This window comes from Balaenoptera physalus, assembly GCF_965194825.1.
Source record: "Balaenoptera physalus genome assembly, chromosome: 2".
Taxonomy (NCBI): Eukaryota; Metazoa; Chordata; class Mammalia; order Artiodactyla; family Balaenopteridae; genus Balaenoptera; species Balaenoptera physalus.
This window is the reverse complement of record NC_138883.1, coordinates 154,391,744-154,419,376: the sequence shown is the minus strand read 5'-3', so window position 1 is coordinate 154,419,376 and position 27,633 is coordinate 154,391,744. Positions and strand designations below refer to the sequence as shown.

Here is a 27,633-nt window from a genome sequence, read left to right as displayed (position 1 = left end):
TAAATTTGCTCTATAAGAATAACACACATAGGGCTTCCCTGGTGGCGCAGTGGTTGAGAGTCTGCCTGCCAATGCAGGGGACACGGGTTCGAGCCCTGGTCCGGGAAGATCCCACATGCCGCGGAGCAACTGGGCCCGTGAGCCACAACTGCTGAGCCTGCGCGTCTGGAGCCTGTGCTCCGCAGCAAGAGAGGCCGCGATAGTGAGAGGCCCACGCATCGCGATGAAGAGTGGCCCCCGCTTGCCGCAACTAGAGAAAGCCCTTGCACAGAAACGAAGACCCAACATAGCCATAAAAATAAATAAATAAAAATAAATTAATTATTAAAAAAAAAAATAACACACATAAATTGAAGAGTTTTTCTCCCAATTCTTTAATTTCTAAAGAAAATTTTCTTCACAGAGATAAATAGGAATCACTTTTGCCTCATTGAAAAAAAACTTTCAAAATGAACAGATTATAGAACCACACCCATGTTCTACTGGTTGGAAATAATAAAATCAAATAGAACACAAATAAAACCTCTCCCCACCCTTAAATAAGTAGTATTTGATTCACCCTTCATTAAACAAAACTATTAGTGATGACTATTATGTATCTAGTACTATGCTATACCCTGGATTTTATCAAGACAAACGAGAAAAAGTCTCTATGATGAAAGTGTCTGGGCGGCCTGGAGATCTTAGAATGTGCTCACAAAATACTCCTAGAGTGAGTGTGTGCCTTTGGAGAGCAAGGGTTGTGTCTCCTGGTGACAGTGGTCTCAAAGAGGAAAGCAGAGCTGGAAGTAAAGACCCTCCCAAACCAGATCACACTTGCAGCTTAGAAAAGGAGTAGCAACAAAGGCACCATATTTTTAAAAACAATCCTCGGCTTCAGGAGCAGAGGAGGGAACCCTTAAGCCTGAAAACTGCTCTGTCGCATCCCTACACTGGGCTCAAACACATCTTCAGAGCTAGAATAAGATGAAGGCAGGGAGAGTGCATCTTTTCCTTTGTCCTTGGTGAGAAAGCTTTCGCAGAATTCTCTCTGCAGGCACCCATTCTCACCTCATTGGCCAGAACTGAGTCACACGTTTATTCCTAAAACAATCACTAACCAAAGAGAATGGAATTACCATAATGAGCTTAGAGTAACTAATAGTCACACAAACCCCCACTCTCACCCGCCCAAACTGCTCCTGAAGTATGGGATTACCCCAAAACCTAGACAAAATTGTGGTTTGGGGGAAGGGAAGAAAAAGGGAGGTGATTACTGGGAAGGCAGTCAACAACATTATCACACTAAGGTCTCAACAAGTTAGTGGTAGGACTGCACTAGAATCCTGGTCTCCTGACTCCCAATTTAATTCTCCCCTCTTGACATAATGAATGATATAATTAATATTGCTACTTTTTCTAAAGAACCTTAAATACATCCACACAGCTCTACCTCAAATCCTTTTTGAAAAAAGGTGTACTATTATAAAACTATACATGCTATTTTTTGTAAAGTATACTGAATTTCTCAAATAATGAACTGCTTGCAGTTCCTCATGTGCATCGTGTTTCTACCTCTGCATTTGCTATTTCTATTGCCCTGAAAATGCATACACTAGTGCCCTTTTTTGGCTTCCTTATCATTTGAATACTTACTCAGATTTCAAGTATCAGTGCCTCTCTGAAACCCTTCATGACATATCCCATCTCAATGACACTGGCTGTTGGTATCATTGGGTACCCATTGTATCATGTTCCAGATTCTCCCACATATTTATAGTACTGATTTCGTTGAAGATTTTTCTTCCTACCACTGGATTAGACGAAAAACTTTCTTGACTGGACCTTTATTTTCTAAATACTTTCTCACTCTTTTTGTCTAATTGTTGTGGCTATTCTATTTTTTAGGAGAGTTCTTCAGCTTTATTATCTAATCCTTTCCTGCTTCCTGAATAATTTCTCTCCCTTTTTGAAAAATAGAATCACTTCTTTCACGTAAATTATATTTTCTCTTTTCTCTTTAAAGATACTACAGTTTCATTTTGTTGAAGTTTCTTCTGTTGCCAGCAGTAAATCTATTTCTACCAAGTTCCTTTATTTTCCTACTTGCTTATTCCTGCGTGGTCTCTTCTATGTTAGAGACTTCCAGCAAATGGCTGGTGATCCTTAGCTGTCTGTTTATGTTTATGTGTGAGGCACTTAAAGCTAACTGAAAGTCTGGTGCATGGGCACTGCTTCCTGACCAGCAGCCCTCACTCTTGCAGGTGATCTGATCGTGATGCAGCTGTTTAATCAAGTGAACTTGCAAAGTCCATATCTGTTAAATATTTTGTCATGGGTTGGTAAGTTTCCCCAGAAAAGAATCCTTTAATATCTTGTTTAGGGGAAGCATAAGCTTAACTATTAGTTCTGGGAACCACACAGAAAAAGACAGCTCTGGTTTCACTGTTTAGTATGTTGACTTTCACTTAATCCTTATTTTTACTTAGGTGCTTCACCCCTGCCTCAGCTGTCTAGAGCCTGCCTAGTTCATGTCTGCTGAGTGTAAACCTTCAATCTTCTGTCAGGGTACAAGAAAGGTAGTTGTCTGGGTGCATGCAGTGAAGAGGACAGAGGGCATCAAAATTATAAAATCATCAATCACCCCTTCTATTTCTATTCCACCCATATTCCTGCCCTGAGAAGTAGTTGATACCTCCAAATCCTGAGCCTTTTCCAGATTCTATGGAGGGAATCAGCTTGCTTCTCTTGTTGGCTTACCTCTCTTCAGCCTTCAGCATTCTCTAATCCACTGAATCGTTTAGTAATTGACCACCTTCTTTTATAGTTTCCCAAATACTGATTTCATTTACCTTCTCCTTTCTCACTCTCTTGATCTTTGTGGATTTATATCTTTATTCTTTTACTATAATCTTAGTGGAATTTCCAGAGGAGGGTACAACTGGATGTGTCAGACATAACTGAAGTGTCTACTTAATGTAAGTCTTAATTTCTTCAATCAAAAAATGTGCAATAGGGGTTTCCCTGGTGGCGCAGTGGTTGAGAGTCTGTCTGCCAGTGCAGGGGACACGGGTTCGAGCCCTGGTCTGGGAGGATCCCACATGCCGCGGAGCGACTGGGCCCGTGAGCCACAACTACTGAGCCTGCGTGTATGGAGCCCGTGCTCCACAACAAGAGAGGCTGCGATAGTGAGAGGCCTGCGCACCGCGATGAAGAGTGGCCCCCGCTTGCCGCAACTGGGGAGGGCCCTCGCGCAGAAACGAAGACCCAACACAGCCAAAAATAAATAAATTAATTAATTAAAAAAAAAATTTTTTTTTAAATGTGCAATATACCACCTACCATGGTAGCTACTATCACCATTATTTTTATTTTAACTTTTATAATTATGAAGACCTCATTTTATTTACTTATGTATTTACCACAGAACTAATTACATATCACATCTTCAACAAATATTAGATTAATTTTAAAAGAATTAATATTTAGTGTGTATGAACTCAATAACCATTTACTCAAATACATGAAAAGAACAGTCAAAGTAGATCTTCAATAATTTCTTTCAGAGTATTTATCATGGTTTATAATTACATAATCATAATTATTTCACTAATGTCTATTTACCTAATAAACCAAGCCTTCTGAGGACAGGAATCATGTCTGTTTTGTCTACTTGTGATTACCCAGCATCAGCCCAATGCCTGGCACACAGTGAATGTTCAGTAAATATGTATTTGATAATTAAATGAAAGAATAATACTTATGCAATTTAATCTGTTCCAAAACTCAGAAAAAGGAAGAGCTTCCCCATTTTTTAAAATAAAGCAGTCAAATGCTAACACCAAAATCTGACAAAGAAAATACATAAGAAAGGAAACTATAGATCTATCTCATGAATATTGATACTAAAATCCTAAAATATATGTATTGGCAAAGGACACTAAAATAATAACAGAAGTCAATTAAGGTACATTCTAGGAATGTATGAATTGGTTCAATAAATAGGAAATCCATAAATTTAACTAACCACATTAACAGGTCAAAGTTATCATGAGGGGCTGCTGGAACGTGGGATGAGGTAGGAGAGCCACATGTCAGACTGTCCAAAGGAAGTTACTATATACTTCTTTCCAAACAGATGACTTAGATAAGTTTTTGTTGCTGCACAGTATTTTTTTCATTTATGTAGTATTATTTTGGCCATACTTAATCTAAAAAACAAATTGATGCTCCCAAATAAAAGAAAGCTGTTCATTTAATGTAACACAGAAAAAATCCTACCATAAGTTGTTTAGGGGAAAGAAAATCTGATTACAAAGAAGAAGTATGTATATATATACATAAAGTCTTAAGAACATATACTATGATTTAAACAATGGTCATCATCTATATAATGCTTATCAATATCTGATGTTTTTCTTGTTTATTTGATTATGCTCCCACCACTAGATTATTAGCTTCATGAATATAGGAATTTATCCTTTTCCATGCTGTACCCCAGTGCCCAGAACAGTGCCTGGTACACAGTAAGGTTTCAATAAACATTCATGTATTGAATGAATCAATCCATATTCCAAATCACTTCACTTCTCTACTTAAACCCTTAGCGGCTTCTCGTTGCCCCCCAGAATACAAAGCACACTCCCTGCCATGGCCCTGTGAAATCTGACCCCTGCTTGCTTCCTCCACCTCACCTGATCCGCCTTCCTCTGGCTTACTACTACGGTCCAGCTACCCTGGTCTTTCCATTCAAGCTCTTTGCTCTTTTCAGGCCTTTGCACTTGCTGTTATTTCTGACTGAAATGTTCGCTCTCCTGTTTTGCCCTTGGCTTAGCTCCCTCTCTTCTTTTAGTGAAATCTCAAGTTATTCCCTCAGATAAACCTCCTCTGATCACCCTACCTAAAGTAGGTATTTTCTTTAAATCACTCATTACAACATACAGCTATTTTGTCAATTTACTTTTGGGTGTGTGTGTGTCCATCTTCCCCAGCAGAATGTAAGGTCCACAGAGGCAGATACTCTTTGTCTTGCTCACAAAGCCCTTCAGTACCCAGCAGAGCTCCTAGCACCACAGTACTCAATGCTCTACCAAGTTATCTTTGGGTAGGTCAAGTACAGGTAATTTGTTTCATTTTTTTACAGCTTTACGTATTATCTGAAATTTTATGTAAGCATAAATATAATCTGGGGAAGTAAAGCTATTTTCATTTTGGAAAAAAAGATCTCCCATGGCCCTAAGTAGTAGCAATTTAGTTTTTTAAAATGAACACAAAGTAAATGAATGAAAATAGCATTTCCCATAAGCCAAAACAGTAAGAGACCCATAAGATAAAGCTTCTCTATTAAAAAATAGAAAATACTACAGAATGAGAAATGTATGATTTTTACAACAATTTTTAAGTTGTTAAAAATTAAAAATGTTTAATTTTAAATTAAAAAAATCTTTTAAATTAAAAAAAGTCTACCATGTACAAAAGTTTAAATGTTTTCTAATGTCAAAATAATCACCCACAGAAAGAATAAAAACCAAGATACCCTTGCTATTATTTGAAGTGCAAAAGTCCATTTGGAATCACTGCTCTACAATTCAAAAGATTTCCTAAAATACTGTAAGTCTACACACACAGAAGAGTTGTAAAGAGTGATGCCATCTCTCTGGCAGTTCGGCAAGGGTTTCCCCACTCCACGCTTGCAGAATCCCATGAGTCAGGAGGCAAAGGCGCTCCGTAAACCCTTAAGTACATAGAACCATTTGTTCACCACCTACCTCGGCGGCCCCACCAAAGCTTTACTCCCTAAAGCCCCCTGAAGGTGGGACACCCAGTCCGTCCCTTCTCCCAGTCTCCTCGTCACCCAGTTCTCTGGCAGGCAGCTCACCGGCCAGGCGGGAGACCCCGGACGCAGGTGTCTCCAGGAGCCCCTGGCTGGGGGTGAGGGCCAGCCCCTCCTCCTCACCTCATGGTGCGTGGGGGAGGAGGCTGTCCCTCTGCCCAGCTGGCCCCTCCGGCCCCCTCCCGCCAGCGAAAGCCAGTGTGGCGGGGGCGGCGCGGGCTGTGCCTTTAAAAGTCAACGAGGGCGGGTGGCGAACCTCGAGCCCCGCACATGCGCACAGCCGGGTGGCCGGGTCCGGGAGCCGCGGTCTGGTCCGAGGGCTGGACAAGCAGAGTGTCCTCAGTTCCCTGTTTCTGACGTCTCCCAGTACTCCTAGCTGGACAGTTTTATTGTTATTTTACAACGATCGCTCCAAGCTTCAATTTCCTCGAAGGTCTTGCCTGCAGGTTATTCAGTAACCATTCTGGATTGCAAATCCCAGACCTAACCCAAAATCCATGTCTTTTCACTACAGTGACCCCAAGTTATTCTAACTCACCGCCGCTATAAAGCTTTCCCATTATTGTCTAGTAAACTCGCTGATTATGGTTTCATGGGGTTTTGCTGTGTAATTTACAAAAATAAAAGGTCTACTGAATATGGTTTTGGATACTCCATATATGCCCAGGAGATATTGATACCAGCACCCGGGGTTGGGATGGGGGTGCTTGTCCCTCCCACTAAGCCACACAGCCCTAACAAAACTCATGAAAAATAAAGTTGAATGGAGAGTGTGTGTGTGTGTGTGTGTGTGTGTGTGTGTGTGTGTGTGTGTGTGTGGTGTCTGGCCTGATCTAAGGACGTCCTTCCTTTTGGCTCATGTTTTAACCAAGTAATCTAAGACATCCATATGCATTTCCTGGACCATATCTGCACTAGCTAGAGGAAAACTAATCAGGAGCTCCTAGAGAATCATTGCCGCTATGGTACTGAACAAATAGAAAACATATAGGAAAACCTTAACTCACAAAGGAATTTACTTAAATTCATAAAGAATCATGTAGATTAATTACTATTTAAGATAGCAAAATCACTTTGCATAGTTACTATATGCAATGGGAGAGCAACTGCCTTCTTTTTAAAAAACTTTAAAAAATTATTTCCATTGCTAGGGGGAAAACTGGCTGGGGGTGGGGGTGGTGTGATGAATTGGGAGATTGGGATTGACATATATACACTAATATGTATAAAATGGATAACTAATAAGAACCTGCTGTATAAAAAAATAAAGAAAATTCAAAAGTAAAAAAAAAAATTATTTCCATTGCTAAAAATGAGTTATCCCTTTGTACTATGATTTTTTCATTTAACTGCGGCTTACTTTTAGACCTAATATTCAATTTTTGAAGATTGTTTTAACATTTTCTAAATCTATTTCTACTATAAAAAAGATTTCTGTATATCAGACGGATGCTTATAATCTTATATCATATTTTGTTTTCTTTCTTGCTATGCTGTATAAAAAGTCAACAGATTCTTTGGAGAACATACTTTCCATATTCAAGATTATGCACTTTTTATTAGAATCACTTCAAAGTTTATATGGTGCCACTTTCAGACATCTGTATAAAGGAACCGGCCTCTGTTCTGGCTCATCAAACCACGTTTACTAATTTGTGCTTCAGCATTAAACTATCAACCTGCAATGAAATGGCTGCATTAAACTCATTACTGTATTTATACACTACAAAGATATTGTTAAGTAGTTTTGTCCTTCTTACAAGAAAATCCTAAGACTAAATTTCTCTCAGGGTCAATTACATTTTTTTTTAAAAAAATTATTTATTTATTTATTTTTGGCTGTGTTGGATCTTCACTTCTGTGTGAGGGCTTTCTCTAGTTGTGGCAAGTGGGGGCCCCTCTTCATCACGGTGCGCGGGCCTCTCACTGTCGCGGCCTCTCTTGTTGCGGAGCACAGGCTCCAGATGCGCAGGCTCGGTAGTTGTGGCTCAAGGGCCTAGCTGCTCCACGGCATGTGGGATCCTCCCAGACCAGGGCTCGAACTCATGTCCTCTGCATTAGCAGGCAGATTCTCAACCACTGCGCCACCAGGGAAGCCGTCAATTACATTTTAAGACCTGCTTTCGATTATTTTGATTATCACATATAACAAGGGAAAGTGACATCTAATCCATGCCGTAACAATGATTTTTTTTTAATCGCCACCACCCCTAGATATATCCCATCACAAATGCCCTGGGCAGAGATCAGGCCTATTTACTGAAGATGGCTCATAGAGAAGTGAAGGATAACCACAGGGTGAAGCAGGTGCTTCAACTGGTCAAAACAGGCCTCAGAAGTTGGGGTCTTGAATATTTAATGAGGGAGCAGGTGTACCCAAAGGTTCTAAACGGGGTCTATTTCACCGTATCAAGGAGGGCAGAGTCTTTAACACAGAATATTACCAAGGGATTTAGTTATCCAATTAGGTGTTACTAAATTCTTAAGAGAAAACAGAAAGTATGACGACCCAGACACTTCTTAGAAAATTCATAAATAAAAAAAGAGAGGCCAAATTTAAAAACAAAAACAAAAGGCCAATTGAGTTAAACAATAAAAACCAAAAGCTGGTTCTTTTTTTTTTTTTTAAAGATTTTTCTTTTTTATGTGGACCATTTCTTTAAAAAATCTTTACTGAATTTGTTACAATATTGCTTCTGTTTTATGTTTTTGGTGTTTTATTTCCCCCCAGCCATGAGGCATGTGGGATCTTAGCTCCCCCACCAGGGATCGAACCCGCACCCTCTGCATTGGAAGGTGAAGGCCTAACCACTGGACCACCAGGGAAGTCCCCAAACTGGTTCTTTTGGAATAAGTAACCTTTAGCAAATATAATCAATAAAGAGAAAAAATTAAATATCAACAAAAGAAGGCTAACCACAAATACAGGGGAAAATTTCTAAAATTATAAATTATCACACACTATACCAATAAACTCGAAAATTATAAAAATATAATTTACTAACATTGGTCTAAATGGAAGAAACATCTGAATAAACCAATTACGATGAAATAACTGAAAGAGTAGTCGCAGTCCTACTCCTCTCAAAAGACCAGTTCCAGAGTTTTATTGTCAAGGTTCACTTTTCACTTATCAGATTATCAAAAATCCACGAGTTTGGCAATGCAGTCTGTTGGGGAAACAAAGGAAAAGAAAAGCAAAAGACCAGGAGAAAATATTTACTATGAAGGTTATAAAAGATTTATTTATACATTAAGATAAATAGATCAATAGAACATAAAAATGGAAATTCACAGTTTAGGAATTATGAATAGTCAGTAAACACATTTCAAAACACCTCCAATTTACAGACTTAAGAAAGCCAAATAAACCCAAGCAAGATAAATACAGATACAGTGAAACAACAGAAAGCTAAAAACAAAGGGAAAAATATTAAAGCAGCCAAAGACAAGGAACTGAAAGACTGACAGCTGACTTTTCAATAGCAATAATGGAAACCAGAAGACAGAGGAATGAGATCTTCAAAATGCTACAAGAAAATAACTGCCAACCTAAACTGCTATATTCAGCAAAAACATCTTCCTTTAGTGATGGTGAAACAAAGACATTTTCAGGTAAACACAAACTAAGAGAGTTCATCTATTCCAAAGGATAGACTTTAAGCAGAAGGAAAATGGGCCTAGATGGATGGTCTAAAAGATAAAACAATCAATGAATAATAGAGAAAGTAGCAAAAATGTGCGAAATTTAAAAAAGGACTGACAGCAAAATGCAATAATAATTCTAAACAGGTCTCCTTCTGTCTGGTAAGAATATTAAAACAAAAATTAAACTACATAATAATAACATGTTAAGTCATGAGGAGCTGAATAAAACTAAACTACTAAGGTTCTTATATTATCTAAGAGGAAGATAAAGATACTGGTTATTTTTAGATTTTGAGAAGTCAAGGATGCATGATATTCCTAGAACAACTATAAAAAGAAAAAAAAGTATAAAACTTCTGAATTAATATATGGGGAAAATGAAATGATATAAGATATTAAATAACTATTTTAAAACATAACAAAAACGGAGAAAAAAGAAATATAAAACAGCCAGGACAAATAGAAAGCAAAAATAAGAGCAACTGTAGCAAATGTAAATAGGCTATATATCCCAGCTAAAAATGTTTGAAAATTGCATTAAAATTCCAACAGATGCTCTTTAAAATAAGCACATCTAAAACATACACATGAATACAAATCTACAGCTATCTCAAAAATAGTTTAATAAATGAAAAAACAAAAAATAAACACAAAAAGAAATATATAATAAGACTTCCCTGGTAGCTCAGTGGTTAAGAATCTGCCTGCCAATGCAGGGGACACAGGTTCAAGCCTTGGTCCGGGAAGATCCCACATGCTGCAGAGCAACTAAGCCCATGTGCCACAACTACTGAGTCTGCAAGCCAAACTACTGAGCCCACGTGCCACAACTACTGAAGCCTGCGAGTCTAGAGCCTGTGCTCTGCAACAAGAGAAGCCACCGCAATGAGAAGCCCGCACACCACAACGAAGAGTAGTCCCCGCTTGCCGCAACTAGAGACAGCCCACACACAGCAACAAAGACCCAACGCAGCTGAAAATAATATAAACAAATAAATTAATAAAAAAAGAATTAAAAAAATAAAAAAGAGAAGAAAAACAAATACATGATAGAGATAATCACAAAGCCAAAAAAGGATTCACTGAAAAACTAATATAGCTGATAAACTACAGGCAAGATGAATTAATAGAAAAGGAGGAGGGGAGTTGGGAACAGAAATATGCAGTATCAGAAATGAAAAAAGGAGACATAATTACACATTCTTCAGACATTAAAAATAGGAAGAGGGCACTTTTAACAACTCTGTACCAATAAATATTACAAATTTAGACAAAATGGAGAGAGTCCTAGAAAAAATCTAATTTACCAAAACTGACATAATTTTCTTTAAGAATCTAAGTAATCCTGCAACCATTAAAAAAATTAAATCACTAGTCAAGAATCTGCCACCGCCAAAACTTCAAACCCAAGTGGATTCAGTGGTAATTTCTACCACAACTGGTTATCCATATGTGAATAAAGTTAAAATTACAGCTATACTCCAAACTACCCACAAGTAACAATTCTAAATATACAGACATGAAATTAAAATGTTTAAAATTAAGAATTACTAACACCATAAAGAGAAAAGGAATTTGAAAGCTACTTAACTATCAAAAGATTAGTACCTAGAGTATGTAAAGAAGTCCCAAATTTCAACAACCCAATAAAAAACAGAAAAATGGACAAAGGATATGAACAGTTAGTACAAAAGAAAAGGGGGGGGGGAAGACCTTTAAGCATATATACAGATGTTCAAACTCACTCACAAGAAAATGTAAATTCAAATAAACTGATACCACTTTTCACTGATCACACTATCAAAACCTGTAAGTTTATTAGCATATTCCGTGAGGGGAGATTTTAGAAAAAATAGTCACTTAGGTATACTGTAGGTAAGAGTGCAAAATCCAAGGAAAAGCAGTTTGGCAATATTCATCAAAATTTCAAAAGCATTTATATTTTGACCCAACAATCACAGTTTTGGAAATTAATTGTATAGAAATCTCACATACAAAATGACAACTCTACAAAGTTACTCCATGCACCACTGTTTTTTTTTTTTTTTAACAGCAAAAGATTAGAAAAATATCAAATACTGTATCTACTACAGATTAGGTAAAACTGGTACAGCCACACAATAGAAAACTGCTTTTCCTACACTATAGAATGAGTACGCTTCCTCTATACTGATTTGTGAAGACTTCCAGAATATACTGAAAAGTGGAGGAAAATAATGGAGCATAGCATAAATTAGAGTAAGAAGGAGGAATATAAAAAAATACACTGGGGGAATGAGCTGGACAGGTACAGGGAAAGACTTTCTTCAATGTACACCTTTACATGTTTTTAAATTGTTTAAATAAATGATCCTAGTAACTTTTTTAGCAACAGGAAGTGTTCATCAACTTGTATATATAACATATTTCATTTTAACTTGTAGATATTAGTAAGAAAAAACAAGCAGCCTGTAGAAAACAGACCCTGAGTTTCTTTTAAGTAATCAGAGAAATGCAGTTTAAAACCACAGTAATATATCATTTCACTTCTACCAGACCAGCAAAAATTTTAAAAAGTTGGACAATGCCATATGTAGAGAGAATGGAGAGCAAAGGGAGGTTTCATTCACAACTGGTGTAGTATAAATCAGAATCACCATCTGGGAAAAGTTAGATATTATCTAATGAAATTGAACATGCAAATATCCTCCCAATGGATCTAGCACTTCCACTACAAATATGCCCGAGCAACAGTATTGTGTATATGCACTTGGAGGTGACGGAGAACATTCATGGCTCCACTAATTATAATAGCCCAATGTTGGAAATAACCAATATGTTCATAAAGAATAAAATGGATAAACGTATAATATATTCTTAGAGTAGATTATTATACTTCAACAAAAACGAACGAATCACAGGAGTGGTTCCCAAAGTGGTGATGATAATGTAAGTGATTTTTTGGTATTATATATTGAAATGTGTCATCATTTGGGAAATCTACATAATTCAGTGAACTAGTATCTTCCTCATGACCAATGCATGGGTGAAAGATCCCTTTAAAGTGCAAGCTACCAGACAAAGATGTCACAAAGAAAGAAAACTACAGGCCAATATCACTGATGAACATAGATGCAAAAATCCTCAACAAAATACTAGCAAACAGAATCCAACAGCACATTAAAAGGATCATACACCATGATCAAGTGGGCTTTATCCCAGGAATGCAAGGATTCTTCAATATACAAAAATCAATCAATGTGATACACCATATTAATAAATTGAAGGAGAAAAACCATATGATCATCTCAATAGATGCAGAAAAAGCTTCTGACAAAATTCAACACCCATTTATGATAAAAAACCCTTCAGAAAGTAGGCACAGAGAGAACTTACCTCAACATAATAAAGGCCATATATGACAAACCCACAGACAGCATCGTTCTCAATGGTGAAAAAGTGAAACCATTTCCTCTAAGATCAGGAACAAGACAAGGCTGTCCACTCTCACCACTATTATTCAACACAGTTTTGGGGGTTTTAGCCACAGCAATCAGAGAAGAAAAAGAAATAAAAGGAATCCAAATCGGAAAAGTAGAAGTAAAGCTGTCACTATCTGCTGATGACATGATACTATACAAAGAAAATCCTAAATACTCTACCAGAAAACTACTAGAGCTAATCAATGAATTTGGTAAAGTAGCAGGATACAAAATTTATCCACAGAAATCTCTTGCATTCCTATACACTAATGATAAAAAATGTGAAAGAGCAATTAAGGAAACACCCCCATTTACCACTGCAACAAAAAGAAAAATACCTAGGAATAAACCTACCTAAGGAGAAAAAAGATCTGTATGCAGAAAACTATAAGACACTGATGAAAGAAATTAAAGATGATACCAACAGATGAAGAGATATACCATATTCTTGGATTGGAAGACTCAACATTGTGAAAATGACTATACTATCCAAAGCAATCTACAGATTCAATGCAATCCTTATCAAACTACCAATGGCATTCTTCACAGAACTAGAACAAAAAATTTCACAATTTGTATGGAAACACAAAAGACCCTGAATAGCCAAAGCAATCTTGAGAAAGAAAAACGGAGCTGGAGGAATCAGGCTCCCTGACTTCAGATTATACTACAAAGCTACAGTAATCAAGACAGTATGGTACTGGCACTAAAACAGAAATATAGATCAATGGAACAGGATAGAAAGCCCAGAGATAAACCCACGCACCTATGGTCACCTTATTTTTGATAAAGGAGGCAAGAATATACAATGGAGAAAAGACAGCCTCTTCAATAAGTGGTGCTGGGAAAACTAGACAGCCACATGTAAAAGAAAGAAATTTGAACACTCCCTAACACCAAACACAAAAATAAACTCAAAATGGATTAAAGACCTAAATGTAAGGTCATACACTATAAAACTCTTAGAGGAAAACATAGGCAGAACACTCTATGAGATAAATCACAGCAAGATCCTTTTTGACCCACCTCCTAGAGTAATGGAAATAAAAACAAAAATAAACAAATGGACCTGATGAAACTTAAAAGCTTTTACACAGCAAAGGAAAACATAAACAAGATGAAAAGACAACCCTCAGAATGGGAGAAAATATTTGCAAATGAAGCAACTGACAAAGGATTAATCTCCAAAATTTACAAGCAGCTCATGCAGCTCAATATCAAAAAACAAACAACCCAATTCAAAAATGGGCAGAAGACCTAAACAGACATTTCTCCAAGGAAGATATACAGATTGCCAGCAAACACATGAAAGGGTGCTCAATATCACTAATCATTAGAGAAATGCAAGTCAAAACTACAATGAGATATCACCTCAAACCAGTCAGAATGGCCATCATCAAAAAATCTACAAACAATAAATGCTGGAGAGGGTGTGGAGAAAAGGGAACCCTCTTGCACTGTTGGTGGGAATGTAAATTGATACAATCACTATGGAGAACAGTATGGAGGTTCCTTAAAAAACTAAAAATAGAACTACCATACGACCCAGCAATCCCACTACTGGGCATATACCCTGAGAAAACCATAATTCAAAAAGAGTCATGTACCACAATGTTCACTGCAGCTCTGTTTACAATAGCCAGGACATGGAAGCAACCTAAGTGTCCATGGACAGATGAATGGATAAAGAAGACGTGGCACAGATATACAATGGAATATTACTAAAAAGAAACAAAATTGAGTTATTTGTAGTGAGGTGGATGGACCTAGAGTCTGTCATACAGAGTGACGTCAGAAAGAGAAAAACAAATACTGTACGGTAACACATATATATGGAGTCTTAAAAAAAAATGTTCTTAAGAACCTAGGGGCAAGACAGGAATAAAGACGCAGATGTAGAGAATGGACTTGAGGACACGGGGAGCGGGAAGGGTAAGCTGGGATGAAGTGAGAGAGTGGCATGGACTTATATATACTATCAAATGTAACACAGATAGGTAGTGGGAAGCAGCCGCATAGCACAGGGAGATTAGCTCGGTGCTTTGTGACCACCTAGAGGGGTGGGATAGGGAGGGTGGGAAGGAGATGCAAGAGGGAGGAGATACGGGGATATACATATACATATAGAGGAGATATGGGGATATACATATACATATACACGAGATATGGGGATATACATATACATATATGTATAGCTGGTTCACTTTGTTATAAAGCAGAAACTAACACACCATTGTAAAGCAATTATACTCCAATAAAGATGTAAAAAAAAAATGCAAGCTAGACCAATAGGTTTTAATGTCGCATAGGTTGAGAAGTTCATTGATTTCAAAGTCTACATTGCAGCTAACCTTTAAGAAACTATTAGGTTTTGATGAGTATTAAAGAAAAATATAACTATTTAAAAGAATACTAAAATATTCCTCCCTCTTCTAAACATACAGCTCAGTGAGGCTGGATTTTTTCATATACGTCAACCAAAACAGTATATTGCAACTAACTGAATGCAGAAGCAAACATGAGACTCTAGTCATTAAAGATATTTGCAAAAACGTAAAACAATGCCACTCTTGCCACTAACTTATTTTGGGTTTTGGAACATAGTTATTTTTCATTAAAAATGTTGTTTAAGACATAGTAGGTTTACTATTATTAGTAGTAGTATTTTTTAGAGGTATACACCGCTATAAGCTTAATGGTATATGTAAATATACCAATATCTACGTTTAAAATTGGTTGGTTTTAATATCTAATATGATATAATCCACGTAAGCAAAGGATCTTTGTGGTCCTCAATACTTCCTAGAACTGTGAAGGAGTCCTGAAGTTTCTGAATTGAGCTATAGGTACATGCTTCAACAGGGATGGATCTCAGAAACATAACGTTTAACGAAAGTAATTCACAGAATACGCAATATGATTCTACTTAAAGTTCAAAAACAGGTGAAAGCAAACAATATGTTGGTTAAGGATACATATATGGTTGATAAAACTGTGAAGAAAACCAAAGGAATAATTAACACAAAATTCAGGACGACCATGGTGATGGGGGCAGAGAATCCTTTGTTTCTGGAGAAAGGCACACACCAAAGGCTTCTAAGGTACTTGTGATGGTCTATTAAGCAGAGTACACAGATACAGTTTTTTTTTTTTAAATCAGTACATACAAATGGCATATTTCACAACGAAAATTTTAACAGAAGAAACAAGGAGACATACCTATCCTCCTAGAAGGAAAAACTCAAAAGAATGTCTCTTCTCAAATTAATCTATAAATTCAATGCAATCACAAACAATATTCCAACAAGATTTTCTATAGAACTTGAAAAGATGATTTTAAATTTCATCTGGAAGACAAATGCAAAAGAAGAGCCCAAAGCTTTTTTCAAAAGAAAGTACCAAACTATATCATAAAGCTACAATAATTAAAACAGTGTGGTAATAGATAAATGGGCCAAAGAAAAGAAGAAAATTCAGAACTCAATTAAAAAAAAAAAATCAGCAAAGTATATGACCTGGCCAAAAATGCTTAATTTTCTTACTACTCAAGGAAGATAAACATTTAAATGAGATGTTATTTCAACTATTAGAAAATTAGTAAAATATTACCATCCGGTGCTGGCTAGTGGGGAGATAAAACACATCTTTTGAGAAAGTGAATATAAAAGGGTACAATCATTTGAGGGTAATTTAATAGCATTGTTATCCATCATTCTCAGAAGCAATCAAGTCTATGATTCATAGAAATACTATGATGAGCACATGAAACACTGCTAATAATGGCAAAAAAATCACTGCAGCATTTTAGTTATAAGGGAAAACTTGAAAATAACTTAAACGTCCATCAGTAGAGGAATGAAAGACTCATTTGACAAATAGATGCCATATCTATTTAATTATACTAAATAGATATAGCACACTGCATTTATTTAACAAACACTACGTCCCAGTTAAGTTTTTAGACACTTTGCAGATTTTAATTCATTTAAGCAACTATGTCTGGATTACAGGAGATGCTCCTGATACAGCTCTTTTTAAAAAAGAACTGGTTACACTTGGAGAAATGTCCTGAAAACACAAAATTTCAAACACTGTTCTTTGTCTTCCTTAAAATAGTTGTGAACATTGTGTCACTTTTAATTTTTCTCCAGTCTGAGTTATTCACTGATGTACTGAGCATACTGTATAGAGCTATCCGGTTCTAGAAGGCAGTTTTTCAACAGAAAAGTATTTTTACACTATTAAGGAATAGCAGCTTTGTTATAAACCTCCCGAGTAAGCTTACTACCAATCTCAGAGCCTATAATATTAAATATACCCAGACCCCTTTCCCCTTCTAATGCTTTTGCAGGGGAACACCGTGGGCCCTTGGATCACCAACGTTACTGCAATAACACCGTATGCTTGCACAGCACTTAACGTCCGGAATGTATTTTCAAAAACCTTACTGTTCTAATTTTACCTTACAGGGAGAATAAAGGGTAAAAGAGGTGTATTTAAATATATGGATTTCAAATAGACAAGTGGTGATTAAGAGAAACGAGGATTTTCAAAGGATCTTCCCCCCAATTTTGAGGTTAATGTGCCACGTTCTCCCACAAATGCTGCTTGGTGCCACCTTCAGACAAACTGCTGGGTTGCATGGACCAACCTACGATGACGCGCTACTTCAGTTTTCAGCTAAATGACCCTCCCTGGGGAAAGACCTCTTCCTTCTATACCTACGTTAAAAAAGAAAAGGTCACACACGGCCAATGAAGTCTCTGCAGAAGGAAAGCGGAGGTGCGGACTTCACCAAGAATCCTTAGGAAAGTACTTCACTGCCAGTCCCAATCCAAGGAGCAAAGCTTCAGCTGGCTACTTCTTACAACGTCCACGAGGATGCAGCGGTCCTCTCACAGGCAACTCAAAGGAAGTGCTGAGCCGCCCTACACTTTCTGCCTCCGACAGGGGAAACAGGAATTCTGACGCCTTACACACCTGGAAGACTCTGACTGACTAGAAACAGGTGAAGATCGGTGTGTTAGCAGCTGAGAGCGGCCACAGGTGGAGTCAGAGCCGAAGCAGCAAAGCAAAAGCGATTCTGAAAACCACCCCCCCGCCCCTCCCACCCAGAGCAGCGCTAACAAGCAAGAACGCGTGAGTCAACTCAGCATCCATGAGAAGCATGCAAAGGCGACTGGAACTGAATTTTTCATTAAAAAAAAAAAACAACAACAACGAACCCCGCACAGCCCGAGCGGCCATGCCGAGCACTCGGCCCCGGAGGACGGGTTCCTCTCGCGTCCCCCCGGGTGGGCGTCCACGAGGGGCAGTCTCACCTGTCCTCTGCGCCGCCACCGCCGCCGCGGACCGAAGATGAGCGTTCAGTTTCCTCCCCATGCTAAGATGCTGTCCGCGCCTCCACACGCGCTTCCTCCCCTCAGGCCCTCGAGGCCGAGCGTGACAGATCCCGTCGGACGCCGCGAACCAGCCGCGCCCGGGCCAACTCCCCGGGCCGGGGAGCCGTCGGGCCGCCCCTTGCAGGGACTCCCCTCCTCCTGGTTCCACAGGGCCCGCGTTCGCACAGGCTCGTCAGCGGCGCGCGGGACCCTCCACGTCGCAAACAGTCCTTCCTCTCCGCCCTTGTGCCAAGAACGCCGCCCGGGCGTCGCGGGGCGGCTCCGAGGCGCCGGCGGTAGTGACTCGGGCCCGGCGTCCAGGCTCGGAGCCTGCAGGCCTCGCCGCGCTCGTCAGCCAAACGCCGTCCCTGCCCCAGAGGGTCATAGGAAGGCACGAACCCTGAGACGCCCGGCCACCTGAGGTAACAAGTCGACGTTCTCACTGACTGACGCTGGAACCCGGAAGTAAAACCCCACGCCCACAGGAAGCGAAGATGGGGGGGGGGGAGAGAAAGTGAAAACTGAACTGTGGCGTCCCTAGGAGGCAGGAGCCAATCGCTGGGGAGAAGCCGACGCGCAGGCGCGAGCTGCGGCCGTCGTCCACGCGGCGCTCGCCTCTCTCCTCTGCGCAGGCGCGAGGCCGCAGCGCGGCCCGGAATTGGACGAAGGATTCTGGCGGGCGCGGTTGCCCGGCGGGCGGAGCGGGGCGTCTCGCGGGGCTGACGCGTCACCGGAAGCGGAAGGCGCTCAAGGGGCGCGGCCATGACGGCCTTGAATGTGCTGTGGGGCTTCGTTCACTTCACCGTTGGGAGTATTTACCTCCTTGAGTCTCCTGCTATAGCTGCCGCAGCGACGCTTGTCTTGTCTTGCCCAAAAGCGACGTTTACGAAATAACGCCTTTGTAGTAATTTAATAAACGTTGATCCATGCAACATTTGTTTATATGGTGGTTCCCTAGGAAAACACCGCTAGAAGTTTCTATTCCATGCAGAGTTAAGGGAATAGCATTACTATAGCAATGCTGTTACCACAAATAGCATTACTTCTACCAATCAGAGATACTAGGTGATGCACTTAACCGTGAGCCAGACACTGGTCCACACTATGGGAATAGAATAATTTACTCATTCAGTAGCATCTTTTATTGTTTACTGTGGCCAGGTGCTGAATTAGGCACTAAGATTACAGTCATGAATAAGCCAGATAAGGACCCTGCACAGAGTGGAGCTTATTCTAGAGGTGGATGACAAACAATAACAAGTAACACCACCACCACCACCAGAACAGAACTTAATAATACTGCAGTGAAAACAAGCCAGAAATGCTGAGGATGGGGTTGGAGGCTGGACGCCGGAGCAGAAGAGGCAGAGCTACAACGTCTCACTGAATAAGGGACATTTGAGGTCAAACCTCAGTGATAAAAACAGACCAAATTAGTTCTTGGAAGTTGAGGAGGAAGAACTTTCCAAGCAGAAGACAAAGCAAGTACAAAAGCCCTAGACATGAAATTGTGTTCAAGAACTGAGGAAGGTTGGCTGTAGAAGCAGAGACTGAAGTACAGCTCATGTTTTCAAAGTACATAAAACCAGTATGTACAACTCCCTGGTTTATCACAAATCAAATATTCATGAAACCACCACCCTGGTCAAGAAATAAAACATTGCCAAAAACCCGGAAGTTCCTTCTTGCGCCACCTATGGATCAATACCCACTCCCCTTACCTACCATCAAACCTAACAACGAATCTAACTTGCATGGTAATCTCTTCCTTTCCTTTCTTAGTAGGTTTGCTGCCTAAATATGCATCCCTAAACTTTATCATTTAGTTTTGCTTGTGGTTTGAACTTTACATAAACTGAATGGGTTTGTGCCTGGTTTCTTTGGAGTAACATTGTTTGTGAGACTCATGTTTTTGTGTATGCAATTCTTTCATTTTCATTGCTATATATATAGGGGTGGGTGTAGCACATTTTCTTTATACATTTTACTGTTGATAGACATTTGCATTGTTTCCAGTTCTTGGCTATTATGAATAATACTGCTTGAACTTTCTTATTCACGTCTCTGTACACTTGGGCATCATTTATGTTGGGTGTATTACATGCTGGACGTGCTGGACATGATGATTTGGATTTTTGCTTCAGCAAATATTTATTCCCTTCCCTCTTCTACTGTTGGTCAGGTTTGCTTTTCTACCCCATTGATATTGTCCTTGGTCATATGAATTCTTTTAGTTGATAGAATATTCGCAGACATGATATATGCAGGAGTCTTGTGTGCTTGCATAGTTTGATTTGGCTCCTGAGTGCAGGTGATGCACACGAGGAGACCACAGTCTCATGTAGCTGTTGCCCCTTCAGTCTGGGCCCTCAGAATAAGCACATGTGGAGCAGATGTGAATCCAACCTGCAGGCCAAACCAATCTTAGGTTAGCATAAACTTAGACATCCCAAAGATTGGTAAGTATGAGAACTAATGCTGTTGTCCTAAGTCACTGAGCTTGGGGTGGTCTATTATACAGCATTATTGTGGCAATAAAGAAGGCATATGTTCAGCTTTAATAGATAAAGTCAAACTTCTTGCAAATTGGTTTTACAAAGTTATATTTCCACAAGAAATGTATGAGAATTCTAGTTTCTCTACATCTTGGTCAATATTTTTTAACTTTAGCTACTCTGAAGGGTGTCATATGGTTTGACTTTTCATTGACTCCAACTTTGTTCTTTTTCCAGTATTTGAATAGTTTTGGCTATTCTAAGTCATTTGAATTTCTGTATAAATTTTATTTTATTTATTTATTTATTTTTAAATGATTTTGAGATTTATTGATGCTGTTAATGTATAAGTAGTCCATTCCTTTTTATTGGTGAGTAATATTCCATTTTAGGGTTATATTACAATTTGTTTATCCATTCACTTGTTTTTGTTTTTTTTTAAACTAAATTTATTTATTTATTTATTTTTGGCTGTGTTGGGTCTTCATTTCTGTGTGAAGGCTTTCTCCAGTTCCAGCGAGCAGGGGCCACTCTTCATCGCGGTGCACGGGCCTCTCACTGTCGTGGCCTCTCCCATTGTGGAGCACAGGCTCCAGATGCGCAGGCTCAGTAGTTGTGGCTCACGGGCCTAGCTGCTCTGCAGCATGTGGGATCTTCCCAGACCAGGGCTCGAACCCATGTCCCCTGCATTGGCAGGCAGATTCTTAACCACTGTGCCACCAGGGAAGCCCTGTATAAATTTTAGAATCAGCTTATTTTCTACCTCAAAACACACACACACACACACAAACAAACAAATCAAAAACAAACAAACAAACAACCCACAGCTGCTAGGATATTGCCTGGGATTGTGTTTAATACATAGATCAATTTGGAGAGAATTAACGTCTTCATATTCTACCTTTGAATTCATGAACATGATATCTCTATTTATTTAGGTCTCTCATATTTTCTCTAAGCAACATGTATATTTTTCAGTGTATAGGTCTTGTGCACATTTTGTTATATTTATCTCTTCATATTTTTATGGTATTTTGAAATTTTAATTTATAATGGCTTGTTGCTGGTATATAGAAATACAAATGATTTTCCCATAGCAACCTTATATCCTGCAACTTGCTAAACTCACTAATTAGATCTAATAGCTATTTGTGTGTGTGTATGTGTGTGTGTATGTATTCCTTAAGATTTTCTAAGACAAACATGTTGACTGCAAATAAAAATACTTTTCTTTGTTTCCAATCTGTATTTTTTTTCCTATTGCATTGTTTAAGTCCTCAAATGCAATAATGAATATAAGAGGTGAGAGCAAGCATCTTATTATTGATCTATGGGGAAAGCATTCAGTATTTCACCAGTTAGTATAATGTTACCTTTGGTGTTTTCTGTCCTTTTTTAGGTTGAGGATTTGCCCTTTTATTCCTAGTTTTTGAGAGCTTTTATCATAAATGAATGTTGAATTTTGTCTGCATCTACTGAGCGGATTATATAGTTGTTTTCTTTTTTAAAACTCTACTAGTATGATGAATTACATTATTTTCAAATGTTAACCCAACCTTGAATTCCTGGGATGAACCAAATTTACTTAGGATGCATTATCCTTTCTCTATATTACTGGACATGAATTGCTATACTTTGTTAAGGATTTTGGCATGTATGTTCATGAGAGAATTGGTCCACAGTTTACTTTTCTTGTAGTATCTTAGTTTTGGTATCAGGGTAACTCTAGCCTCACAGAATGAGTTGGTAAGTATTCCCTCATCTTTTAATTTCCAAAATACTCTGATTAAAATTTGTATTATTTCTTCCAAAAATGTTTAATAGAATTAATCAGTGAAGTTGTTAGGTACCTGTATTTTCTTTATAGGGAGTTGTTTTAAGTACAAATTTTATTTCATTAATAGATACAGAGTTATTAAGAATATCTATTTTAGAGGAATAGAGCTCTACCAATACCACTGTCACAGCAGGGTGACTGTGGGCTTTCTCCAAAAGCCCCAAGGAGAAACAGCAGAAGCTTAACACTGTGTGTTTGAAGAAATAGATACCACCAAAATAATCCAGTGAGTCACTGAGCAAATAAATAAGCAAATAACAGTAACAAGGCCCCAAGGGGTGAGGGGAGACCAGCACACAGAGTTGTGGCAATTTATTACATAAATATTCTGCTTCCAACCAAAAATTATGAGTCATGAAAAGAAAACAGAAAAGTATGACCATGCACTGAAAAAAGCAAGCAACAGAAACTCTTGTGAGAGTGACTAATATTGTATTTAAGAGAGAAAGACTTCAAAGTAGCCATTATAAACATGTTCAACAGACTAAAGGAAAGTGTGGTAAAAGAAGTAAGGAAAGATATGTTGACAATATCACATCAAATGAAGAATATCAATAAAGCGAAATTATAAAACCAATCCTAAATAAAAAAAAGAGAGAAATTACAAAAAAGAGCCAAATGGAAAATGTGGAGTTGAAAAGTAAAATAATTGAAACAAAAACACCTAGAGGGACTCAACAGTGATTAGAACTGAAAGAAGAAAGAATTAGCAAGCTTGAATATAGATCAATAGAGATTATTGATCAAGCTGAAAAACAGAGAGCATAAACAGTAAAGAAAAAGGAACAAGGAGCTTCGAGATGGCGGAAGAGTAAGACGTGGAGATCACCTTCCTCCCCACAAATATATCAGAAATACATCTACATGTGGAACTCCTACAGAACACCTACTGAATGATGGCAGAAGACCTCAGACCTCCCAAAAGGCAAGAAACTCCCCACATATCTGGGTAGGGCAAAAGAAAAAAGAAAAAACAGAGACAAAAGAGTAGGGACTGGACCTGCACCAGTGGGAGGGAGCTGTGAAGGAGGAAAGGTTTCCACACAAGAGGAAGCCCCTTCGTGGGCGGAGACTGCGGGTGATGGAGGGGGGAAGCTTTGGAGCCATGGAGGAGAGCGCAGCAACAGAGGTGCGGAGGGCAAAGCGGAGAGATTCCCGCACAGAGGATCGGTGCCGACCAGGACTCACCAGCCCGATAGGCTTGTCTGCTCACCCGCTGGGGCGGTGGGGGCTGGGAGCTGAGGCTCGGGCTTAAGAGGTCGGATCCCAGGGAGAGAACTGGGGTTGGCTGCGAGAACACAGCCTGAAGGGGGCTAGAGCGCCACAGCTAGCCAGGAGGGAGTCCGGGAAAAAGTCTGGAGCTGCTGAAGAGGCAAGAGACTTTTTCTTGCCTCTTTGTTTCGTGGTGCGCGAGGAGAGGGGATTCAGAGCGCCGCTTAAAGGAGCTCCAGAGATAGGCGCAAGCCGCGGCTATCAGCGCGGACTCCAGAGACAGGCATGAGACGCTAAGGCTGCTGCTGCAGCCACCAAGAAACCTGTGTGCAAGCACAGGTCACTGTCCACACATCCCCTCCTGGGAGGCTGTGCAGCCCACCACTGCCAGGGTCCCGTGATCCAGGGACAGCTTCCCCGGGAGAACGCACGGCGCACCTCAGGCTGGTGCAACGTCACGCCGGCCTCTGCCGCCGCACGCCCGCCCCGCAACCGTACCCCTCCCTGCCCACCCCCCCCGCCTGAGTGAGCCAGAGCCCCCGAATCAGCTGCTCCTTTAACCCCATCCTATCTGGGCAAAGAACGGATGCCCTCAGGCAATCTACACGCAGAGGCGGGGACAAATCCAAAGCTGAACCCCGGGAGCCGTGCGAACAAAGAAGAGAAAGGGAAATCTCTCCCAGCAGCCTCAGAAGCAGCGGATTAAAGCTCCACAAACAACTTGATGTACCCTGCCTCTGTGGAATACCTGAATAGACAACAAATCATCCCAATTTGAGGAGGTGGATGTTGGGAGCAACGATATATATATATTTTTCGCTTTTTGTCTTTTTGTGAGTGTCTATGTGTATGCTTCTGTGTGTGATTTTGTCTGTATAGCTTTGCTTTTACCATTTGTCCTAGGCTTCTGTCTGTCCGTTTTTTTTTTCTTTTCTTTTTTTTAGTATAGTTTTTAGTGCTTGTTATCATTGGTGGATTTGTTTTTTGGTTTGGTTGCTATCTTCTTTCTTTCTTTTTTTTTTGTTACTTTAAACATTTTATTTAATAATTATTTTTTATTTTAAATAACTTTATTTTATTTTATTTTATTTTATTGTATCTTTTTCTTTCTTTCTTTTTTTTTTCTTCCTTTTATTCTGAGCCGTGTGGATGACAGGCTCTTGGTGCTCTGGCCAGGCATCAGGGCAGTGCCTCTGAGGTGGGAGAGCCGAGTTCAGGACATTGGTCCACCAGAGACCTCCCAGCTCCATGTAATATCAAATGGCAAAAATCTCCCAGAGATCTCCATCTCAATACCAAGACCCAGCTCCAGTCAATGACCAGCAAGCTACAGTGCTGGACATCCTATGTCAAACAACTAGCAGGACAGGAACACAACCCCACCGATTAGCAGAGAGGCTGCCTACAAGCATAATAAGGTCACAGACACCCCAAAACATACCACCAGACGTGGACCTGTCTACCAGAAAGACAAGATCCAGCCTCATCCACCAGAACACAGGCACTAATCCCCTCCATCAGGAAGCCTACACAACGCACTGAACCAACCTTAGCCACGGGGGGCAGACACCAAAAACAACAGGAATTACGAACCTGCAGTCTGTGAAAAGGAGATCCCTAACACAGTAAGTTAAGCAAAATGAGAAGACAGAGAAACACACAGCAGATGAAGGAGCAAGGTAGAAACCCACCAGACCTAACAAATGAAGAGGAAATAGGCAGTCTACCTGAAAAATAATTCCGAATGATAGTAAAGATGATCCAAAATCTTGGAAATAGAATGGAGAAGATACAAGAAATGTTTAACAAGGACGTAGAAGACCTAAAGAGCAAACAAAGAGTGATGAACAACACAATAAATGAAATTAAAAATTCTCTAGAAGGGATCAATAGCAGAATAACTGAGGCAGAAGAACGGATAAGTGACCTGGAAGATAAATAGTGGAAATAACTACTGCAGAGCAGAATAAAGAAAAAAGAATGAAAAGAATTGAGGACAGTCTCAGAGACCTCTGAGACAACATTAAACACACCAACATTCAAATTATAGGGGTCCCAGAAGAAGAAGAGAAAAAGAAAGGGACTGAGAAAATACTTGAAGACGGTATAGTTGAAAACTTCCCTAACATGGGAAAGGAAATAGTCAATTAAGTCCAGGAAGCACAGAGAGTCCCATACAGGATAAATCCAAGGAGAAACACGCCAAGACACATATTAATCAAACTATCGAAAATTAAATACAAAGAAAAAATATTAAAAGCAGCAAAGGAAAACAACAAATAACATACAAGGGAATCCCCATAAGGTTAACAACTGATCTTTCAGCAGAAACTCTGCAAGCCAGAAAGGAGTGGCAGGACATATTTAAAGTGATGAAAGGGAAAAACCTACAACCAAGATTACTCTGCCCAGCAAGGATCTCATTCAGATTTGACGGAGAAATTAAAACCTTTGCAGACAAGCAAAAGCTAAGAGAATTCAGCACCACCAAACCAGCTTTATAACAAATGCTAAAGGAACTTCTCTAGGCAGGAAACACAAGAGAAGGAAAAGACCTACAATAACAAACCCAAGACAATTAAAAAAATGGTAATAGGAACATACATATCGATAACTGCCTTAAATGTAAATGGATTAAATGATCCAACCAAGAGATATAGACTGGCTGAAGGGATACAAAAACAAGACCCGTATATATGCTATCTACAAGAGACCCACTTCAGACCTAGGGACACATACAGACTGAAAGTGAGGGGATGGAAAAAGATATTCCATGCAAATGGAAATCAAAAGAAAGCTGGAGTAGCAATTCTCATATCAGACAAAATAGACTTTAAAACAAAGACTATTACAAGAGACAAAGAAGGACACTACATAATGATCAAGGGATCAATCCAAGAAGAAATATAACAATTGTAAATATTTATGCAGCCAACATAGGAGCACCTCAATACATACGGCAAAAACTAACAGCCATAAAAGGGGAAATCGACAGTAACACAATCATAGAAGGGGACTTTAACACCCCACTTTCACCAATGGACAGATCATCCAAAATGAAAATAAATAAGGAAACACAAGCTTTAAATGCTACATTAAACAAGATGGATGTAATTGATATTTATAGGACATTCCATCCAAAAACAACAAATACACTTTCTTCTCAAGTGTTCATGGAACATTCCCCAGGATACATCATATCCTGGGTCACAAATCAAGCCTTGGTAAATTTAAGAAAACTGAAATTGTATCACGTATCTTTTCTGACCACAGTGCTATGAGACTAGATATCAATTACAGGAAAAAACCTGTAAAAAATACAAACACATGGAGGCTAAACAATACACTACTTAATAACCAAGAGATCACTGAAGAAATCAAAAAGGAAATAAAAAAATACCTAGAAACAAATGACAATGGAGACACGACGACGCAAAACCTATGGGAAGCAGCAAAAGCAGTTCTAAGAGGGAAGTTTATAGCAATACAATCCTACCTTAACAAACAAGAAAAATCTCAGATAAACAACCTAACCTTACACTTAAAGCAATTAGAGAAAGAAGAACAAAAAAACCTCAAAGCTAGCAGAAAGAAAGAAATCATAAAGATCAGATCAGAAATAAATGAAAAAGAAATGAAGGAAATGATAGCAAAGATCAATAAAACTAAAAGCTGGTTCTCTGAGAAGATAAACACAACTGATAAACCATTAGCCAGACTCATCAAGAAAAAAAGGGAGAAGACTCAAATCAATAGAATTAGAAATGAAAAAGGAGAAGTAACAACT

The 27,633-nt window shown here is 39.2% G+C and overlaps 2 protein-coding genes across 5 annotated transcripts in view; both read right to left on the bottom strand.

Annotated features, from left to right (window-relative positions):
• TASOR2 (transcription activation suppressor family member 2) overlaps positions 1-8,989 on the bottom strand; it is a 63,605-nt gene extending 54,616 nt beyond the window's left edge. For all 3 annotated transcript variants that reach the window (XM_082449553.1, XM_082449554.1, XM_082449555.1), the window contains exon 1: positions 8,818-8,989. In XM_082449553.1, the coding sequence (XP_082305679.1) occupies positions 8,818-8,840 (23 nt within the window). In that variant the 5' untranslated portion in view covers positions 8,841-8,989. The remainder of the gene's footprint in view (positions 1-8,817) is intronic.
• LOC309654941 (uncharacterized protein) lies at positions 7,351-21,081 on the bottom strand. 2 transcript variants are annotated; one of them, XM_082449561.1, is made up of 2 exons: positions 18,243-21,081; positions 7,351-7,929 (listed from the first exon to the last, which is right to left on the bottom strand). In XM_082449561.1, the coding sequence occupies exon 1, from the start codon at positions 19,064-19,066 to the stop codon at positions 18,344-18,346; it is 723 nt and encodes a 240-aa protein (XP_082305687.1). In that variant the 5' UTR covers positions 19,067-21,081; the 3' UTR covers positions 7,351-7,929; positions 18,243-18,343. The 2 variants fall into 2 exon arrangements, with proteins under 2 accessions (XP_082305687.1, XP_082305688.1); XM_082449562.1 differs by lacking the exon at positions 7,351-7,929 and adding an exon at positions 16,276-17,919.
• Between the last annotated feature and the right edge of the window lie 6,552 nt (positions 21,082-27,633).